The 19876-nt window shown below is 48.2% G+C and overlaps 1 protein-coding gene across 2 annotated transcripts; it reads left to right on the top strand.

Moving 5' to 3' along the window:
* Positions 1-279: 279 nt before the first annotated feature.
* LOC137345038 (aldehyde dehydrogenase, dimeric NADP-preferring-like) lies at positions 280-17213 on the top strand. 2 transcript variants are annotated; one of them, XM_068008447.1, is made up of 11 exons: positions 280-377; positions 3314-3486; positions 4818-5049; positions 6384-6469; positions 7124-7332; positions 8341-8458; positions 9453-9594; positions 10553-10719; positions 12039-12138; positions 13867-14102; positions 15924-17213. In XM_068008447.1, exons 2-11 carry the CDS (start codon positions 3325-3327, stop codon positions 15936-15938), a joined length of 1467 nt encoding a protein of 488 aa, XP_067864548.1. In that variant the 5' UTR covers positions 280-377; positions 3314-3324; the 3' UTR covers positions 15939-17213. The 2 variants fall into 2 exon arrangements, with proteins under 2 accessions (XP_067864548.1, XP_067864547.1); XM_068008446.1 differs by lacking the exon at positions 280-377 and adding an exon at positions 682-1062.
* Positions 17214-19876: the final 2663 nt, after the last annotated feature.

Raw genomic sequence — 19876 nt, 5'->3', positions numbered from 1 at the left:
GGATGCTCAAGAAGGCACCAGTCAGCTGTGACTGGGAATCAGCCATTCTTTGACTCAAATCAGTAAAAGAAGCTGCAATTACATAAAGTTATCACAAGGCAAAAAATCAGATGGTTCAATTCAACCATTTATTTCATTTTTATAGCTACGCGTTAATGTTTAAATTTTAGTCAGTTAAATAAAATGCAGCGGGGGGGGGGGGGGGCGGGGAGGAGAGTTCAGGAGTGAAATCAGAGTTACTGCAACTCGAAGGAGTGATGCAAAGGACCAGCTGAACGTGATCGCATTTTGAAAGTTGCTGGTTGAGTTTGTCCCTCTCCGGCTGCCGGTGCTCGGTACTTTGTACTTCGCCCTGGGAACAGACAACATTTAAAGAGGCAAAAAAACAAGGAAATAGTCGGAGTGAAGGCGGTCGGAGGGTCGGAGTGAGGGCGGTCGGAGGGTCGGAGTGAAGGGGGTCGGAGGGTCGGAGTGAGGGCGGTCCGAGGGTCGGAGTGAAGGCGGTCCCGAGAGTCGGAGTGAGGGCGGTCGGAGGGTCGGAGTGAAGGCGGTCCCGAGAGTCGGAGTGAGGGCGGTCGGAGGGTCGGAGTGAGGGCGGTCGGAGGGTCGGAGTGAGGGCGGTCGGAGGGTCGGAGTGAGGGGGGTCGGAGGGTCGGAGTGAGGGGGGTCGGAGGGTCGGAGTGAGGGGGGTCGGAGTGAGGGCGGTCCGAGTGAGGACGGAGTGAAGGCGGTCCCGAGAGTCCGAGTGAGGACGGTCCCGAGAGTCGGAGTGAGGACGGTCCCGAGAGTCGGAGTGAGGGCGGTCCGAGGGTCGGAGTGAGGGCGGTCCGAGAGTCGGAGTGAGGGCGGTCCGAGTGAGGACGGAGTGAGGGCGGTCCCGAGAGTCGGAGTGAGGGCGGTCCGAGAGTCGGAGTGAGGGCGGTCCGAGAGTCGGAGTGAGGGCGGTCCGAGAGTCGGAGTGAGGGCGGTCCGAGAGTCGGTCCTGCGCTGCCCCGCCTGCACCTCATGAGGCGACTGGTTTCTCTGGCTGATTGCTAATTGATTCTGTTGTTTTTCAGGACTGTAAGTGGTTTCTTCCCCTTCCTTCACTCTGAAACGTCTGTCATTTATAAACTGTCTTGGGGGCGGGGTGTTGGGATTAGTTGTTCATTGGGGTATCCAGCCCAACTCCAAACTAATCTAATCCAGTCCAGTCCAATCCCATCCAACTCAATTTAACTCAACTCAACCCAATCCCATGCAACCCAACCCAACCCAATCCCATCCCATCCAACTCAATTTAACTCAACTCAACCCAATCCCATGCAACCCAACCCAATCCCATCCCATCCAACTCAATTTAACTCAACTCAACCCAATCCCATGCAACCCAATCCCATCCAACTCAACTCAACCCAACCCAATCTCACTCAATCCAGCCCATTCCAACCCATCTTCTCTTCTCGACAAATATTCTTCTCCCAAAGCTCGAGACTGTTCATCTCTACTTGCATCAGCCAAGTGTCCTGCTCCTGACAGATAGGGTGAGGCTTGGCTGTGATACCCTCCACAGTGTGCCCAGGTTTGTACTAGGATGAAGTGCATGTTGAATCGGAGCCCAGCCCGAAACAACCGTTCCAGGAAAGAAGCGCTTGAAAATTGGGCGGGGGAAGGGGGTTGAGGTTACAAGAAAAGCCGCTGTGATAACTTCAAGATCACCTACTTAAAATAAATTATGTCCTGTATGTTGCTTTAAGTGAAATTAATGTATCCTGTATGCTATGCCTATGCTTTCATTGATGTGGAGATGCCAGTGATGGACTGGGGTGGACAAATGTAAGGAATCTTACAACACCAGGTTATAGTCCAACAAATTTATTTTAAAATCACAAGCTTTCACTCATCAGGTGAGTGAGTGAAAAGGTTCTTTTCACCTATTCACCTGACAAAGGGGATAATCTCCGAAAGCTTGTGATTTTAAAATAAATTTGTTGGACTATAACCTGGTGTTGTAAGATTCCTTACAGTTATGCTTTCATTGCTGAGTCATGACAGTGAGGTGCCCAACCTATATTTTACAGGTTTGTTGAGCTGTCTGTGGAAGTTGAAATGTTACCTTTCCTCATTTTCTATTAGTGACTGAATGCTTTCAAAGATAGGAATGTTTGTTGGCCCTGACACTCTGGCAGGAATTGGAAATCTGGTTCTTGCCCTTGGGGTGGGAGAGATGATTGGAAGGGAGAGATGCTCGGGCTGCTCTAGCTTACCCACTGTTGGCCATTTATATTGTGTGTCAGCAGAGGCTTGGGAGGCGATTGCCTGGTGCCCTGTTGACTTGGTGATTGGTGTGATGGTGAAGGACCTGAAGGGGAAGAAAAACATTTGTAAAATAAAACCATAAATTTTGAGACTGTTAATCTTTCAAAAGGGACCTGGAAATTGGGAAGAGGAGGTTTGCGGGGAAGAGACTTAGTTTACACGGTTGGGGGAGAAAGGGAGATTTGTCTCTGATCTCCTGTCTTCTGATGGTCTTTGTTGATGAAAATTACACCAAATGAAACATGCAGGATTGTTTTACTAAGCTTCACCTAGGGCCCTGTTGTATTTTCCAGAAATGAATACCTAATTGGTACAGACTGGCCTGAACCGACCGCTAAGAGACGCGGATGTAGAAGAAGGTTTGATGATAATGTTGGGTTGGGAATTGAGTGAATGGAGAGCTTCAAGTTCAGAGAGAGGCAGATTAGAGTAAGTAAGGGGAGCAGAGTGCAGATGGCTGATAGACTGTGGAAACTCTCAAAATCAAGAGAGGGCTGGAGGTTGGAAAGGTCCAGGAGGAATGAGAAGGCTGGAGACAGGAGAAAGAGTCAGATTTACATAGGTGGGTGTGAGGGGGAGCTTCCTGACTGTAAAAGGAGGCACAGAAGTGGAGGCAACAGAGGAAGAGCTCAGAATCACGTTGAGCTCTGAATTCTTTCAGGTGAGGGTATGTGGTTACGATGAAGGGTCAGAGCTGAAATGTTAACCTGTCGTTGCTCTTTACAGATACTGACTGATTGATTGTGAATTTCCAGCATTTTCTGTTTTTGTGACAGACCTGCCCAAATTTAGTGCTTATTTATTGCTTTATAACTTCTCCCCGCGTGACCTACTTCAACTATTTCTATAAGTCACTTGCTGAATGACCAACCAAAATAACACTCCATAGAGATGGCCAAACATAACAACATCCAAATATACAACAGATCCTCTATTTATTCTTCATCTTTGCACTGTTCCGTGCCAGTGGAACCCTTGAGGAGACATCTTACCATTGCTTTGCGTTCCTTGGCAGATCGGTACATTATGGAGCAAATTAAGCTCGCTGTAGCCGGTGCGAGAGCTGCCTATAATCTGAGGAAAACCCGGACGCTGGAGTTCCGTGTTCAGCAGCTGAAGGCTCTGGAGACAATGCTCATCAAGAAAAAGGATGAATTCTCACTGGCACTCAAAAAGGACTTGCACAAGGTTTGAAACAAAGCTCTTAATATGTGATCAGCGTCTTAATCAGGTCCTACAACCCCTTCGTGTCTCTTGCCTGCAGTGCCAGGATTATTTGACATGCCTGTCCGTCCACGCCTAACACTTGTTCAATTTCTTCTGTTCTCAAGTCTGCCCCTTGTAGTGGAAGGAGTCACAGGCTGATTAACAGTCTGACAGACCGCGACACGAATGCTTCTTCCATGGGCGTCACTATCTTTATATTGGCCAAGAGGGTCATTAGTCCTATACAGTAGGAGGGTTTTATTGACTTCCAGAGCCCATACAATGAGAAGGGGGGCATCCAACACCCACACAGCACAAGTTACCCATTGAATGTCAATCCAGCCTGTCTGGGTCTCCTGTAGTAACAGAATGTCAAAATGTAGGGAAGGAAAAGGGGATTTGTATCTGTCGGTTATGCATCTACTGTTGACTTTGGACCCTATCAACGTCCAAGTGCTATAGTTGCTGGCACTTTGATTGCCCGATCTTGCACTTGAAGGAGACTGCTGATTGGAACATTTAATCCCATTATTTTATCCTAGAAGTTTTTTTTTAACTGGGTGGATATAATGTAACAACCTAACGTTGGCTGTTTGCCAATTTTAGTGCTTGACTCCCAACCAAGGAGGTCCAAGTTCAAATCTTCCCAATTTTGGATGCATCTTCCCAAGGGAGGGAGGTGCACTAGTTGGATAGGATGACCTTTCTCGATAGATGGAGTGTGCTTCCTAGTTAGTCAGCTGACAAATAGCATTGAGTACTCGGTGGGTTAAATCCAGTGTGGAACCGAGCTGTAATATGATGATAACTTGCATTCATGCAGTGCCTTTTAACATAGAAAAAACGTCCCAAGGCACTTCAGCGAAGTGTAATCAGAAAACAAAATGGACGCTTTCTCAAAGGAGGGGGTCAAGGAGGTGGGTTTTAAGGAGAGTCTTAGTAGAGGAGAGAAAGGTGGAGAAGCAGAGGGGTTTAGGAAGGGAAATCCAGGGCATGGGGCCTAACACAGCTAAATGCACGGCCGCCAACGAAGGGGCAAAGGGAGGGGGATGCCAAGGCCAGAGTCAGAGGAACGGAGAGTTTAGGGGAGATGGGCGTTGGGGGGGGTGGCGGGAGCTTGTAGGAGATGAGGGGTGAGGCCATGAAGGGATTTAAAGGTGTAGATGAGAATTTCAAATTTGAGGTTTTTGGGGTCTGGTAGCCAATGTAGGTCAGCGAGACTTGAGTGCGGGATAGGATACGGGCAGCAGAGCTTTGGATGAGCTGAGGGGGAAGATGTGTTTGAAAATGACTTTCTTCCTTTGAATTTGCAGGATCAGTTTGCTGTGGAAATCTATGAATTGTCAGGCCTTCTGAATGAGATTGCCGTGGCCTTGAACAAACTGCCCGAGTGGACCGCACCAGAGTACGTGTCGAAGAGCATGATGACATTGATGGACGATGTTTACATCCACCGAGAGCCTCTTGGTGTGGTTCTGATCATCGGGGCCTGGAACTACCCATTGGGTCTCGCGATCCAGCCTTTAATTGGTGCAATCGCAGCAGGTGAACTTTAGTTTATTTACTTACCAACCTCAGCCAGAAATATGGCATCTTTTTCAATCACTGTTTTACTTACTTCCTTATGAATTCTCCAGTTATTTCTGCTCCCCTCCTGAAGGTGGTGATTCGTGTTGGGATATGGTTCTGTTTGTGCTCTGAGACAGTGGCCCCGATTTTAACGGGTTGGACGCCCGTTTTTGCACCCCGCCCGGGTTAGGTTAAAATCGGGCCTGGTGAGTCTCAGCGGGCTGTTTGACCATGGGGGGAGGCAATGCCGCTGAGTTTGATCCTCCTCTTTTCCCCCCCCCCCCCCCCCCCCAACTCCCTCTCACACTCTTGCACACAGCAGGAGTCTGGATAACGATCAGGAGCAGATATGTGGCTGATTTTTCTCCCTCCGGCCCTCAGCCCACCGGCACTGAGACCGACTGAAGTGCCCCAACTGCTTCTTTGACACAGAGGAGTGGTTGAACACGGGATCGTTCTTGTATGCCTCAGGACCCCATCAAAACCCGGAGTAGTACTTCAAAGTAATCATAGAAAGTAGGGCATAAATTCAAATTAGCAAGAAGAAAAAAAGTGACATATAAATGTTCAGAGTAATCCACCAGACACAGCAGTGGACAAAAACATTAGGGTTGGTCAAAGTGTTATAGTGGGAGAGTTTGGATACCAGAAGGATGAGTTTTGATGGGCCGAATGGACTTTTCTCATCCACAAGTTCTTAAGTTCTTGACGATCTGGTGACTCATATTTGAAGCTGCGATGGTTTGAGTTGGTCTGGTTTAGTTCGGTTCAATTCTTTCTGTTACAGTTGATGCATTTAAAGGGAAGCTAGATAAGTACATGAGGGAGAAAGGAACAGAAGGGTTATGCTGAAAGGGTGGGAGGAGGCTGAACAGGCTGGGAAAGAAAAGATTGCTGGGGTGATCTGATAAAGATCTTTAAGATTATGAAAAGGGTTTGATGGGGTAGATGTAGACAAGATGATTCCATTTGTGAGGGAGAGCAAACTAGGGGCCATAAATATAAGATAGTCACCAATAAATTCAATAAGGAATTCAGGAGAAACTTTCTTACCCAGAGAGTGGAACTCGCTACCACAGGGAGAGGTTGAGGTGATTAGCTTGGATGCATTTAAAGGGAAGCTAGATAAGTACATGAGGGAGAAAGGAACAGAAGGGTTATGCTGAAAGGGTGGGAGGAGGCTCGTGTGGAGCATAAACACCGACAAAGACCAGTTGAGCCGAATGGCCTGTTTCTGTGCTGTGTAATTCTGTGTAATGATTTGCCAGTGATTGATTGATCGATTATTTGTGTCGCAATCCCGTTCTCAGGAAACGCCGCAGTCCTGAAGCCGTCTGAAGTGAGTGGGAATACAGCCCAGCTGCTGGGGGAGCTCCTCCCTCAGTACTTGGACAAGGTGAGTGCGGGCTGGGCGTCGTAGTGACGGGAGTACGTTGGGTAAATCGATTCGGTCATGAGGACAACTCGTCCGATTTTAACATTACTCCCTGGTGCTGCTTTCGTTTATAGAAAGGAAGAACTGACTGGTGTGGAGCATGAAATAGTGTTCCCATCAAAATGTGATTGGAAGTCAGCGGGTGTAGCTGTCAGGGGGCAGAGACCTGATGTAATGAGTGTCCATTTTGCCTCTGCTTTGTGCCCCCAAAAGTAGGTGCATCAATAGAGGGAAATCGGTCTCCTGATCAGTGATGGAGCTCAGACGAAAAGAAACTGGAAATCTAAGTGGCAAATTCTGGAACACCCAGTAGTCCCGTCAGCATCTGAAAGAGTTAAGGCGGGTAATCGATTTGAGTGTAGTGTCTGTCAGGATTTTCGCATCAATGTGTCAAGGGATATGGAGCAAAGACGGGTTGAGGTACAGATCAGTCATGATCTAACTGAATGGTGGAACAAGCTTGAGGGGCTGATGACCGACTCCTGTCCTGTTCCTATGAAACCTCTTCCTATTGATGAGAAAGTGACAGTATAACTGTGGTTTTTGGGGCAGGAGTGAATAGGTTTGGAGCATCAAGTTCGTTGTTTAATCTTAAAAAATCTTTCCTTCACGAAGGACCTTTACCCTGTAATTAACGGAGGAGCAGAAGAGACGACCGAACTGTTGAAACACCCGTTCGATCACATCTTCTATACGGGCAGTACCACCGTCGGCAGAATTATTATGGAGGCCGCTGCCAAACAGCTGACCCCTGTAACCCTGGAACTTGGAGGGAAAAGTCCTTGTTACATTGATGGGAACTGTGATCTGGACGTTGCCTGCAGGTTGGTTTCTTGTTGAGGGTGAGGTAAGAATGCTTGGTGAAAAAAATGGAAAGTGTCACACTTGTGCAGTAGGTGGCGATCTTCAGAGTATGGGCACGAGGCACATATTTGGGGCTTAGAGGGAGCTTAACTGGGAGTGCTTGATGGGATGGTGTAGGGAGGGCTTTACTCTGTATCTAACCCATGTGAGGCTTGGTGGGGCAGCAAAGAGGGTGCTTTACACTGTATCTAATCCATGCTCTCCGTGACCTGAGAGTGCGTGACGGGGCAGTGTAGAGGGAGCTTTATGCTGTCCCAGCAAAGCCTCCCAGGGCAGGTACAGCACGGATTAGAAAGTGTGTAGGGGGAAGCTTTACTCTGTATCTAACCCATGCTTGATGGGACAGTATAGAGAGCGCTTTACACTGTATCTAATCCATGCTCTCTGTGACCTGAGAGTGTGTGACGGGGCAGTGGAGTGGGAGCTTTACATGTAACCCTGCTCTGAGAGCTGTGCTTCATTTTCTGGATCAAGTTGTCACCTGTTGCTGGGGACACAAAGTCTGTACATTTTTCTTTCCAAGAGAGCTTGGCGGATTTCTGCTGTTGGAGGGTAAAGCGGGGTATGGGGTAAATTTAGGAGAGGATGTTGGTCCTACGAGATTGATATTTTGGGTGCAAGGGACTGAAGAGAGCAATGGATCGAGGCTCCATGAGAACAGTGATTTTCAAACCTTTGTGTGGTGGTGGTGGGGGCTGAAAATATTGACCCAACCCTGGGGACTCACTACAATATCCGCACTCCCCCTGGAGAATTGCTGAGGCAGAATCCATTGTATCTTTTAAAGGAAGCGTAGATAAACAACTGAAGCAGAGGAAGATCCAGGGCTATGGGGAGAGAGCGGGGCAGTAGGATTAGATATAAAGGGGTGAATAACCTACTTCAATGCCAAAAACACTTGTAGTTCTAGGAGTATAGCTTGAACTTTTTGAAGAAGTTCTTTTTGTGAAAAATTGTTTTTTTTCTAGACGTATAGCTTGGGGACGCTACACTAACTGTGGTCAGACCTGCATCGCTCCAGACTACATCCTGTGTGATAAAAGTATCCAAGATGAAGTGGTGAAGAAGATCAGCACAACTCTTACGGTGAGATTAAAAAGAGAGATAATAGAGAAATGGTGGAAACAAACAGCAGGTCAGTCAGTGCCTGAAAGAGGAAAGACAGGTTCAGGTTTGGGATGGGAGCTGTCCTCTGAAGTGAGTTGTGTTCACAATGATTTACCTCAATCACTGTACAGAGGCCAACATATTGCGTGATAGTCCTGCAGTTAAGGTTTAACTCTCAACGCTGATTTGATGCCTCAACGATCATGGCGTTTAGTTGGTTCTTGAGTAAATAACATAATATATCAAAGAATTACAGCACAGAAACGGGTTGTTTGGCCCAACCAGTCTGTATTGGTGTTTATCCTCCACACGAGCAGTAGTCCTAATCCCATGTGCCCACATCCCCTTATCTCTCTTTCCTTCAACCATTTATCTAACCTCTTAAATGTTGACACAGTCTCCGATTCAATCACTAACTCCGGTTGTGCATTGCACAGTCTCACAACCCTCTGTAAAAATGTTTCTTCTGCTCTCTGTCCTAAAACTCTTCCTATTAATCTTATACCTATGTCCCCTCGTTCTAGACCCTTCAGTCACTGCAAACAATCTGTTTCTATCTACTCTGTCCCGTTCTTTTATAATTTTAAACATCTCCATCAGATCACCCCATAATCCCTGTTCTAAGGAAAACAGTCCCAATTTTTCAAGTGTATGTAGACTCTCTGGTGTTGCAGTCATAGAGATGGCCTCCAATCACTCACTCATTCCTGCAACTCCAGGAATCTGAATGGAAATGGAATTCTTTGGATGAAGGAGGGGGTCGATGCCGCTAGCACGTTTTGATTTGATTTTACTTTATATAAAGGATTAATTTTGGTAAAAGGGGAAAAGGCTTTCCTGACGCCCGCGTGGAATCTGAATAATTCCTTATTATTGATCCATTGGATTAGATGCTGTTTCCTAATGTCGTAGCATTGCGATGGCCATTTAAGTGTGTTCTCTGTCTGACGATTCTTGCCTCGGTCTGTTCCAGGAATTTTATGGAGCAGATCCCCAGGAATCCCCGGACTACGGACGCATCGTCAACCAACGGCATTTTAAGAGAATCATGTCTTTGCTGGAGGGAGTGAATGTGGTGTATGGCGGTCAGAATGATGAAGAGGATCTCTACATAGGTACTTGTAGCGGCTGTGGGAGGTCAAGTCTAACCATTAACCCACCCGCACACTGACTTTTGCACTGGTACATCCCATGTCTTCAGTCCCAGGATAGATGCAGTATCTCCACACAGGGCAAAGTACTAATGGGATGATGTATAATATTTGTTTACAGAACAAATATGCGAGATGGTTTAGATCAACACTCGCTTACTCAGCAGAACTGGAGATGACCTGTGTCCTCCTTCCCATACCTTTCTCTTTCTCCCCCCCCCCCCCCCCCCCCCCCAGTTGAGCTGCTATCCCTTTTACCCTCCTCCCCACAAAGGGCCTGTGTCCCTTGCACCTCCCTGAAGAAAGTCTGTCTCTCTGGGTGTCTTTTTTTTTTCCCTTCTCCAGATCCCCTGAGCTGCAGCATTGGTGAAGTCAGTGAGTCACATTGTGAGTTGATTCAGCTGAGCTGCCCGACTTTGTGCATTTCTCCAGTGCTGCATTCTGTTGGGGGGGAGTAGAGGCAGGACCACGGCTCGGTGGTCCCAGACTGGAGCACAGGCTGATGGTGGGCTAGGTTGTGGATCAGGAATTGGGGGGGGTTGCTCTTGGTCAAAATGGCAGCGAACGTTATCCTGCCCCCACCCCAGGGGACATTACCTGTCCTTGGCTTGGTGTTTTCCCCACGAGCATCGTGCTGAGATCAAGAACTTGAACGGAGGGACTTGGGGTTTTTCCACACCTCGTCTCCTTGGCCCAATCCGCTGACATCAAGAGGCACTGAGTGGAGAGAAGCTCCCTCTGTAGAAAGACGAGGGAGATTTCTGAACCACTCACTGATGTAACGAGCTGGTTGACTCCAGGTGGAGTTGGCAGAGACCTGGTCCCTCGAAGGATTTTAATCCACATATCATCGATTTAGATGTTTTGGTGATCGATGACTCTTTCTATTACTAAACGGGGCCTCTTGTTAATATTTACTCAGCTCCCACAATCGTGACTGATGTGGATCCCGACTCTAAGATTATGCAGGAGGAGATCTTCGGCCCGTTGCTGCCTATAGTCACGGCCAGTAGTGCAGACGAGGCCATTGGCTTCATCAACAAGCGGGACAAGCCTCTGGCTCTCTACATCTTCTCTCGCAACAAAAGGGTGAGGATTGTGGATTCTTTTGCTGGCTGGTTTGGATTTGTTTCTCGTGTGTTGGTCTCCCAGATCTTTTACACTCTAGACTATGTCTAAGTTTAAAAATACTACATATATTGCAGCGTTTTCTTTGAACTAACTTTTTTTGTGGCGAGTGCGCAGCCGGGAAAGATTAAAATTTAGAGACTGTTTGTTTAATCCGGTGAGTGGCCGACCCAGACAGACCAGGTTCAGTCCCTGGTCTGTGCTGAGTGAGCTGATCTCAGCCCTGGCTGGGCCTCAGCAGCCCTGGATTAGAAAAAGGAAAATTATCCAGAGTTCCTGCTCCTAATCCCTACTGAGTGACCCCTGCTTGACCAGCCTGTTGATCCTCCATGTCGGGATGCCAACGAATGGGCGAGGTACCAATGGGTGCAGGGCGAACTGAATTAAGCAAGGACTGAATTACTTCAGGAAAGGAGGGGAGTGGAGAAAAAGCCTGTTTAGAGGTCGTGTTTTATCCCTCCAAACTCCCCAAAGGCATTGTTTTTACACACGCCCCTTCAATCCAGAGGACAGGCTGGTGACCCTGTCCTGTGTCTTCCCACAGAGCTGTTCTGTTGGAAGGCACATTGCCTAGGATGCTCTTCCCTCTTCTCACCCACCTCCTGTTGAGAAAGAACCTGACCTCTGCTTAAAGCCTCCCCCCAACGGCACGGCCGAGATAAGGAACTCGCTGTACAGGAAATAGTTCCTGCGAACTGCCAACTCGTGGCACTGGCACACGCTGCCTACATTTAAAGTAAGGCCTTTATTGGGGGAGGGAGACCCATTTCCAGGTCATTCTGTGCAGTAAACCATACCCTGGCTGAAAATCCAGGGAGACGAGCTGCTCACAGGTCTTTGTCACTGCTGCTGTGAAAGGGACTGCGTGGAGGTGAGTGACAGCAGGCTGGGTCACATCTCCGCCATTGGCGGCCGTGCCTTCAGCCGTCTAAGATCTGGAATTCCCTCCCCAGACAGCTTCGCCTCTCCATCTCGCTCCTCCTCTTAAGTCGTTGCTTAAAACCTACCTCTTCGACCAAGGTCGCCTCTCCTAATATATTCTTACGTGGTTCGGTGTCAAATTTTGTTTGATAACGCTCCTGTGAAACGCCTTGGGACGTTTTACTATGTGAAGGGCGCTGTATAAACGCTCACTGTTTTATCCTCGTCTTGCCAATGCTAAGAGTTAACGGTGGGAAATCTTGTGGAGAAACCCGTACAACTGTGGATCTCCAGCCCCGGAGCACGGTGCAACTGGACCTCAGTACGTTGTAACTCGAGGGTTATTTCTTTCTCTGCAGTTGATAAAGAGGATGATCGCGGAGACGTCCAGTGGTGGTGTAACCGCCAACGACTGCATGATCCATTTCAGCGTCGCGTCATTGCCGTTTGGGGGTGTCGGTGAGTCCAAAACGTTCATTTAGGTTCTTGTCTGTCCTGCAGGAAAGGTCGGACTGAATGAGCAACGTTGGGGGGGGGGGGGGAAAAATGAGAAAGACCCTTGGAATAGAGGGTCAAAGGAGACCCCATTCCCTCCCTTCAGGACTAGATCCCCACGTTGGTACCAAGGGCTGTAAGGAAGCAATGACTTGGGGTGGGGGGTGGGGAGGTTAGGAGAGCACTCTTGTTCTTCCATTTTATTGGAGGCGGCTCACCTGCCCCCTTGAATGGGGATAATGGTGTGTGATACCAGGATCAAGGAGAAGCTACTTTTTTTACATGTGGAAAGGTCTGATTCCTACAATTTATTTCTCATTATTATATAACATTACAGGGGATAAAAGCTGCATTTGTACTTCAGATATTTCCAGCTGTGTAACCTTCCCTCCCTGCCCAAGTTGAGAAGGTTCGACAGCACTGACCATGGTTGGACCATCGCTCCTGTCAGTGCAGTTGTTGATGTTCCCCCACTAGGCGATGTGCTGGTTGCAGCTGACGACTCCATTTCCTGGACGTGGGCTCGGACTGTGCAGCGAGCTGCTCACAAAGTAAATGCAGGTGAGGGAGGCCATTCGGCCCATTCTGGCTTATCCAGCTAGAAAAAAAACCTACAGAGCTGCCACCACAGGATCCAGCCAACCGGCTATTGCAAGACTCCAGGGTTGTTTCCCCGTCACCTTGCCACCCGTCGATCACTCTTTGTATGAAAAACTCATTGACAACCTGTCCGCTGGGTCAGAAGGTCATGGGTTCGAATCCCACACCCGGACTTGAGCGCATAATCTATCGCTGACACTCCAGTGCAGTACTGAGGGAATGCTGCATAGTCAGAGGTGCCATACTTGAGAGGAGATGTTAAACGGAGACCCCATCTGCCTGTTGAGGTGCATGTTAAACGTCGCTTGGCACTATGTGTCGAGGAGTAAGGAGTTCTCCCACTTTCCTGGTCAACAATCCTTCCCCCAGTCAACGCCACCAAAAACAGATTGACTGCTCGTTCATCTCATTGATGTTTGTGGGATCTTGCTTTGCACAAAATAGCCACCACATTTTCCTACATAAGTCACTGCACTTCTGTATAAAGCTCCATGAGACATTTTGATGATGTGACGAAGCATTATATGAAGGAGATTTATTTTTCTTATTTTAAAAACCTGCCTTCATATCTCAAGGGGCAGAAGTAATTGAGGGGAAAATGGATCTCTCTCTACTTTGGAAATCAGACTTTTGGTTTCTGGTCTAGATTCTAGAAACTTCCAGATTCTCCGGTCTAAAACAGGGTAAGTGACAGCGCTGGTCACTGGAAACAGTTCATCGCCCATCGTTGACGGCTGTTGGTCACGAGTACTTAACCAGGTTGAAAGATAATATCACACACCAGGTGTCAATCAATGAAAAGGAATCTCTTATAAAGAGAAAGCCACTCTCTTAATGCTGGTTACTTCTGACCCGCAAGCTAAAACTTACAGGTATTTTCTGATCTAACCACTTTACCCTGGCCAAAAGGAAACAATTAAACTCTTATTGACCTGAGCCTGTGTTTACTTAACAACAGTTAAACTTTGTGGCCTTAAAGGGACTGAGCTCCACTTTTGCAGCATAATAATACATTGTGCCTTAGATGGTGCAACATCATGGAAGATATGCTAGTGTTTTATAGTGTTTTCACTGATTTCTCCCTGTTCTCAGGTAAAAGTGGGATTGGGGCTTACCACGGCAAATTCAGCTTCGAAACTTTCAGCCACCGCCGTGCTTGTGTGGTGAAGTCGCTGGGTTTAGAGAGGGTGAATAGTATCCGCTACGCACCTGCCACTGAGTCAAAGCGAAAATGGACACTTTGGCTGCTGAAGAAAAGTGGAGGAGGCGGGAAAATGCGACTCATTGCGTTTGCGTTACTGGGAGCGCTGGTTGCCATTGCGATGAAGGTAGGTCTGTTCTTTTTTAAAAATGTATTCTCGGGATGTGGGCGTCACCTGGTAAGACCGGCATTCATTTCCCATCCCGAGTTGCCCATGAGCAGGTGGTGGTGGGCCTTCTTGAACTGCTGCAGTCCGTGTGGGGAAGACACTCCTACAACGCTGGGTAAGAAGTTCAGGACATCGACCCAGCGACGATGAGGGAATGGTGATCCTTTACCAAGGACGCTGACTCTTGCTGGGGTACAACTCAATGGGTGCCAGGCACTTGGGCCAAGTGGCCATTCTTCATCTCATTAGTTTTGTGTTGGCAAACATTTTGATTGCAGAGGATACCGTAGCTGAGCCCAGTTCTATGCTCTCTTTCCCCCCCCCCACCCATCCCCCTCAAGATCCACAAACATGCATTTTCCAACAGGGTCACTGGATTATGATTAGGAATCCTGACCAATTTCCCCCCTCCCTCCCCATTGTATCAGGGGTGATGGGGCAGTCTGTCGCACTCCTACAGATTACGCTGCTGAAACCAGATAACTCTGTACAGACCAGAGATTGAAACCGGGGATAATGTCTCCCTGCCGCCCACAATTCCAACTGGGAACATTTTGGATTTTAAAAAAAAGTGTGGGGTGAGTGATGTACAGACAGGATTAGATATCCTGCTTCTATTAGTGTCTAGAGCTAGTGTAACCTCTCCACTCATCCACTGCATGGACTCTGGTACGTTTCAGGGGTCGTGCCAGCTTGGCTCCGTTGGTAGCGTTCTCCCCCTCTGAGTCAGAGGTTGTGGGATCAATCCCCAATCCAGGGCCTGAGCACATAATCCAGGGAGTATTGAGGAGAGTGCTGCACTGTTGAAGGTTTTAAACCAAGGTCCCACAACCGGATGCTAAAGATCCCATGGCACTTTTGTGAGGAAGAGCTGGGAGTTCACCTGGTGTCCTGGGCCAACATTCAGCCCTCAACTATTGTCATCAAAAACAGATTAACTGGTTATTCGACTCATTGCTGTTTGGGTGATTTCACTGTGCATAAATAGTCTGCGGTGTTTCCTTGTATAACAACATTGACCACACTTCAAAAGCAGTTCATTGGCTGAGAAGCACTTTGGGAGGTCCCAACGATGATAAACTTGTTTTTCCTGGTTTCGGGATATAACCGGGTTTGGTCGGGCTTTATACAAGCAGTTCCTTCCCTCTGTCGAGTCTCTTACGCTCTTATTGCTCTCACTTTACCCGTATAATATTCTTCTAAACAAAAGAAAGTATTTTCCGATCCCTGGAGACTCAGTGGATGGATGCACCGCCCAGTATGGTACTGAGCCGAAAAATAAAAGCAGAAAATGTAGAGCAGGTCAGTCAGTATCTGTAGAGAGGATGGACAGGTTGTGATGTCTTGGGTGTCACCCCTTCATCAGACTGAAGAAGATCCCGGATTCGATCCCTGGTCTGTGCTGAGTTTGCTGATCTAGGCTGGGACTTGTGGTGAGGACTCTACAATATGGCCTCAGTATCCCCGGGTGAGGAAAGAGAGGGGAGGATAAAATATCGGCCCGAGTTTCTCCTGCTCACTGTCCTGTGACAGGTGCTGGAGAGGTCCTTGCCCGTGGACCTCCGGCCAGGCTGTGTTCTCGCGCTACGGTCAAGCAGTCTGCTGACCCTCACTATCGTAGGCTCAAGAATGAAGGGTGGCCATTTGGGTGAGGTACCCGAGGGTCGTACCCTGGCAAGAAGCCGACACATCTGGGAGAGGGGGTGAAATGGTCCCCTTTTTAAACCCAGTGGGTAGAGAACAACTCTCTCTGATTTTTGCATTTTCTTTTTCTTCCAGCTTTATTTCATGTGACGTGCAGGAGTTAAACGACACGACTCCATTACATTAACCTCCCTGAAGAACCTGTGATTGAGACCCATGAGGAGATGAAGTGAACAAGGGCCTCTGATTCATGGGGAGAATTGGGGTAAACAGAGGGTTCCGAAAACTCCGACCAAGGTGCATCTCCGCAGTATATTAACTCTTCTATTTTGAACGCCTCAATAGACCATTACAAACTCCCCCCAATTAGACCATCACATTTTGAGTGATGGAGGGAGCTTGCTCGCACATTGGGCTGAATGGCCTCCTCGCTGTCATTTCTCTGATTTGCTTCATCTGATTTAAATTCGATTGTGCGACTAATAATTACAGCTTATTATTTTTGAACCATGTGTTGCATAGTCACCATACTAAGGTTTAACCACTGATTAACTTATCATATAAAAATATACTCTGTCTCCATATATGAAGGCCAGCTGCCCCTCACTAGCATAGCAGCCTACAGATTTTATATCCTCTCACTGTATTGTTATCCAGATGCACGGACTTTTTTTTTTTGAAAACGTGGGGAGGGTCAGCTGAATTCAGAATAACGTTGATCGTAGCCAAGCCGCCCGTGAGTTTCACTTCACCTGCTCGCACACTTTCTCCTGTACAGCGCTCCTCGTTTAATCTCTGCACTCTCTCTCCGGAACGAAGACGTGCGGCTTGAACCAATTGGAGGAGGAGCTCGGCAGCGAAGCGCTATGGGAGTAAGAGCTCCCAGGAGAAGTAAAGGGGGAGGGAAAGACCACTCGATTTGCATTCCAACCCTCCCGCCTCGGCATCCAAACTCTTCTAAAGTGTGAGGTCTGAAAACCGCAGGCTGGCGAGTACAGGAACGGAAAATTCCAGCTGGTATCTATTACTTGGACTGGCGGAATATTCCAGACAGTTATCCAGCCCTTTGCTGGAAGAAATACTTCCAGTATCTGATCTAAATTTATTGAACTGTTCCATCTTTTCTCTTTATGTACTTATCACCTTGGTCCTGTCATCCTATTTTATTTTTGAAGCATTATTCTGGATTTGCCTTGATCTAAACCATTTTAATATTTTGAGGTTTCTCCCTTAATCACCTTCTCTCCAGCCTGTAGTTTAGAGACACAAATCCTCACATCAGCAAAATAAAGCTGTGTCTGGATTTAGTTTTAAAACACAACTTCGAGGGATTAATACAAACCAAACATTCTGCTGTATGTGATTGCACTAAAATCGCTGTCTGCCCTTTGAGTGAGACATTAATTAAACAATTAACTGACACCAGTTCAATCGACGCTGGCCTTATTTCTTTTACACTAACCCACATCCATCCTTCTGTAGGTGGAGGAATGGAACTGATCTTTGGTGGTGATCTGGTTTTGTGATTAAATCAATATTTGTACCGCGTTTGGAATGTTGCACAAGCGCAGCGGGTGATTGGCATCAGTGAAATGAGACAGTGATTCCGGGTCACTATGTACCCTTGGGGTGTGGGCTACGGGTGATGCTGTGTGTTTGTACTGTGGGGTACGGGTGCCTCTGTGTGTTTGTACCGTGGGGTACGGCTGCCTCTGTGCGTTTGTACCGTGGGGTACGGCTGCCTCTGTGCGTTTGTACCGTGGGGTACGGCTGCCTCTGTGCGTTTGTACCGTGGGCTACGGGTGCCTCTGTGTGTTTGTACCGTGGGCTACGGGTGCCGCTGTGTGTTTGTACCGTGGGCTACGGGTGCCGCTGTGTGTTTGTACCGTGGGGTACGGCTGCCTCTGTGTGTTTGTACCGTGGGCTACGGGTGTCGCTGTGTGTTTGTACCGTGGGCTACGGGTGTCGCTGTGTGTTTGTACCGTGGGGTACGGGTGCCTCTGTGTGTTTGTACCGTGGGCTACGGGTGTCGCTGTGTGTTTGTACCGTGGGGTACGGGTGCCTCTGTGTGTTTGTACCGTGGGCTACGGGTGCCTCTGTGTGTTTGTACCGTGGGCTACGGGTGCCTCTGTGTGTTTGTACCGTGGGCTACGGGTGCCTCTGTGTGTTTGTACCGTGGGCTACGGGTGCCTCTGTGTGTTTGTACCGTGGGCTACGGGTGCGTCTGTGTGTTTGTACCGTGGGCTACGGGTGCGTCTGTGTGTTTGTACCGTGGGCTACGGGTGCGTCTGTGTGTTTGTACCGTGGGCTACGGGTGCGTCTGTGTGTTTGTACCGTGGGGTACGGCTGTCGCTGTGTGTTTGTACCGTGGGGTACGGGTGCCTCTGTGTACTTTAGGGTCCGGTTGTCTTGTGTTTGAACTGCTCCCATGTGTGAAGGGAGGTTGATGCCAGTCCCAAGCAACTCCTGAAATTCCTGCTCTGAGCATCACTGAGTGGAGATTGCACCATTGAACAATCTAACTCGCACTGTACCTGAACCCAACATTGCTCCGTGTCTGAATTTTTTTTCTCCTCATCCTGTCTTAAAATGACTAACATTAAGAGTATATTATAGCCTAATAATTATGGTCCTGGACCAGCAACCCAGAGCTTGAGTTCACTTCCTACCATCACAAGCTGTAAAATTGACTTCAATAAACCTGGTAATTTGTGGCTGGCACCACCTTCCCCGTCCCCTCCTGCAGGTATCGTTCCGCAGCATTGCTTCTGATATCTCGCCCAAGCAGCCGTTCGTCGTGTGTGACCCTCGACCGTGAGTGGCGGCAGGCTATATGGCCGTGGAGAGCATCACAGCCAAGTCAGATCCTCTCCGCACTTAAGATGCACTGTCCAGCAGGGGGTCCGTTGGATGGCAGTCGGGAGAGGGAACCCTGGATGGTGTCAATTAATGGCACAGAATGGGATCTTCCTGGTCTGTCTGTCTGACTCAGGACCACACCGGGCGGTGTACTTAACCACACAGCCACTGGGGGGAGCTCCTGGGACCCTCTTTAATGAAAAGGTGGCTCTTGGTGTTACTGTCGGGCTGTGTTAAGTATTTAAATAAAACCTTGTTTGTACCCGTGTTCTCAGCAGGTCAGCACATGACACTGGCCATCAATGATTATACAATAAAGCTGTTCATAACAGCAAACAATCCATGGCATTATTGGATATTGGCTTCAGGCAAATTGACCCATTTCACGCATAGCTGCCCAAACAGTGAGCTGCAGTGTCACACAGAGCTGGGTTAGGACATAAGAATTTTTAACAACAGGAAAAAGCCATTAGCTTGTCCCTGTTTCCCTAGTTCAACCCCACCTTCTCATCATCTCCCTCAGTGTGCCCAGTACTCTCTCGAACCCAGTTACACTGCCTGTTTCAGTGGCCTTCTCTGTAACATATTACATTTAAAAAAGCAAAGACTTGCATTTATATAGCGCCTTTCACAACCTCAGGGTGTCTCAAAGCGCTTCGCAGCCAATTAAATACTTCTTGTAGTGTCGTCACTGTTGTGATTGGTGGGAGCCAATTTATGCACAGCAAGCTCACACAAACAGCCATGAGATAAAGACCAAAAAATCTGTTTTAGTGACGTTGGTTAAGGGTTAAATATTGGCCAGAACGCCCCTGCTCTTGATCTGTTTGGGGCCTCGGCTTAACATCTCATCCAAAAAAATGGCATCTCCGCCAGAGCAGCACTCCCTCAGTACCGGCACTGGGAGAGTGTCAGCCTAGATTATAGGCTCAAGTCTCTGGAGTGGGACTCGAACCCACGACCTTCTGACCTAGAGGCAAGTGTGCTACCCACTGAGCCACACCTGACATCTCAATGCTGATACCCTGTTGGATGAACAAGTCCCACCTGACCTTGTAATGTTAAACTTGTGCCTCCTGGTACTTGAAGCCTTCACCGCTGTGAACAATTGGCCTGGGTCCTACCTAATATCGTAGAATGTTCCAGCACAGAAACAGGCCATTCTGCCCAACGAGTCTCTGTCGGTGGATTTCCCCATATGAGCCACCTGGTCTAATCCCATTCTCCTG

Source organism: Heptranchias perlo, chromosome 28, assembly GCF_035084215.1.
Source record: "Heptranchias perlo isolate sHepPer1 chromosome 28, sHepPer1.hap1, whole genome shotgun sequence".
In the NCBI taxonomy this organism is placed as follows: domain Eukaryota; kingdom Metazoa; phylum Chordata; class Chondrichthyes; order Hexanchiformes; family Hexanchidae; genus Heptranchias; species Heptranchias perlo.
This window is presented reverse-complemented; position numbering and strand designations above follow the sequence as displayed.

What these genes read in the sequence shown, in the direction of transcription:
- LOC137345038 (XM_068008447.1), top strand. Translation starts at nt 3,325, where the DNA reads ATGGAGCAAATTAAGCTCGCTGTAGCCGGTGCGAGAGCTGCCTATAAT. An exon ending in GATCTGGACGTTGCCTGCAG is followed by an intron (nt 7,333 to 8,340) that starts GTTGGTTTCTTG and finishes TTTTTTTTCTAG; the next exon opens with ACGTATAGCTTGGGGACGCT. An exon ending in TGAAGAGGATCTCTACATAG is followed by an intron (nt 9,595 to 10,552) that starts GTACTTGTAGCG and finishes ATATTTACTCAG; the next exon opens with CTCCCACAATCGTGACTGAT.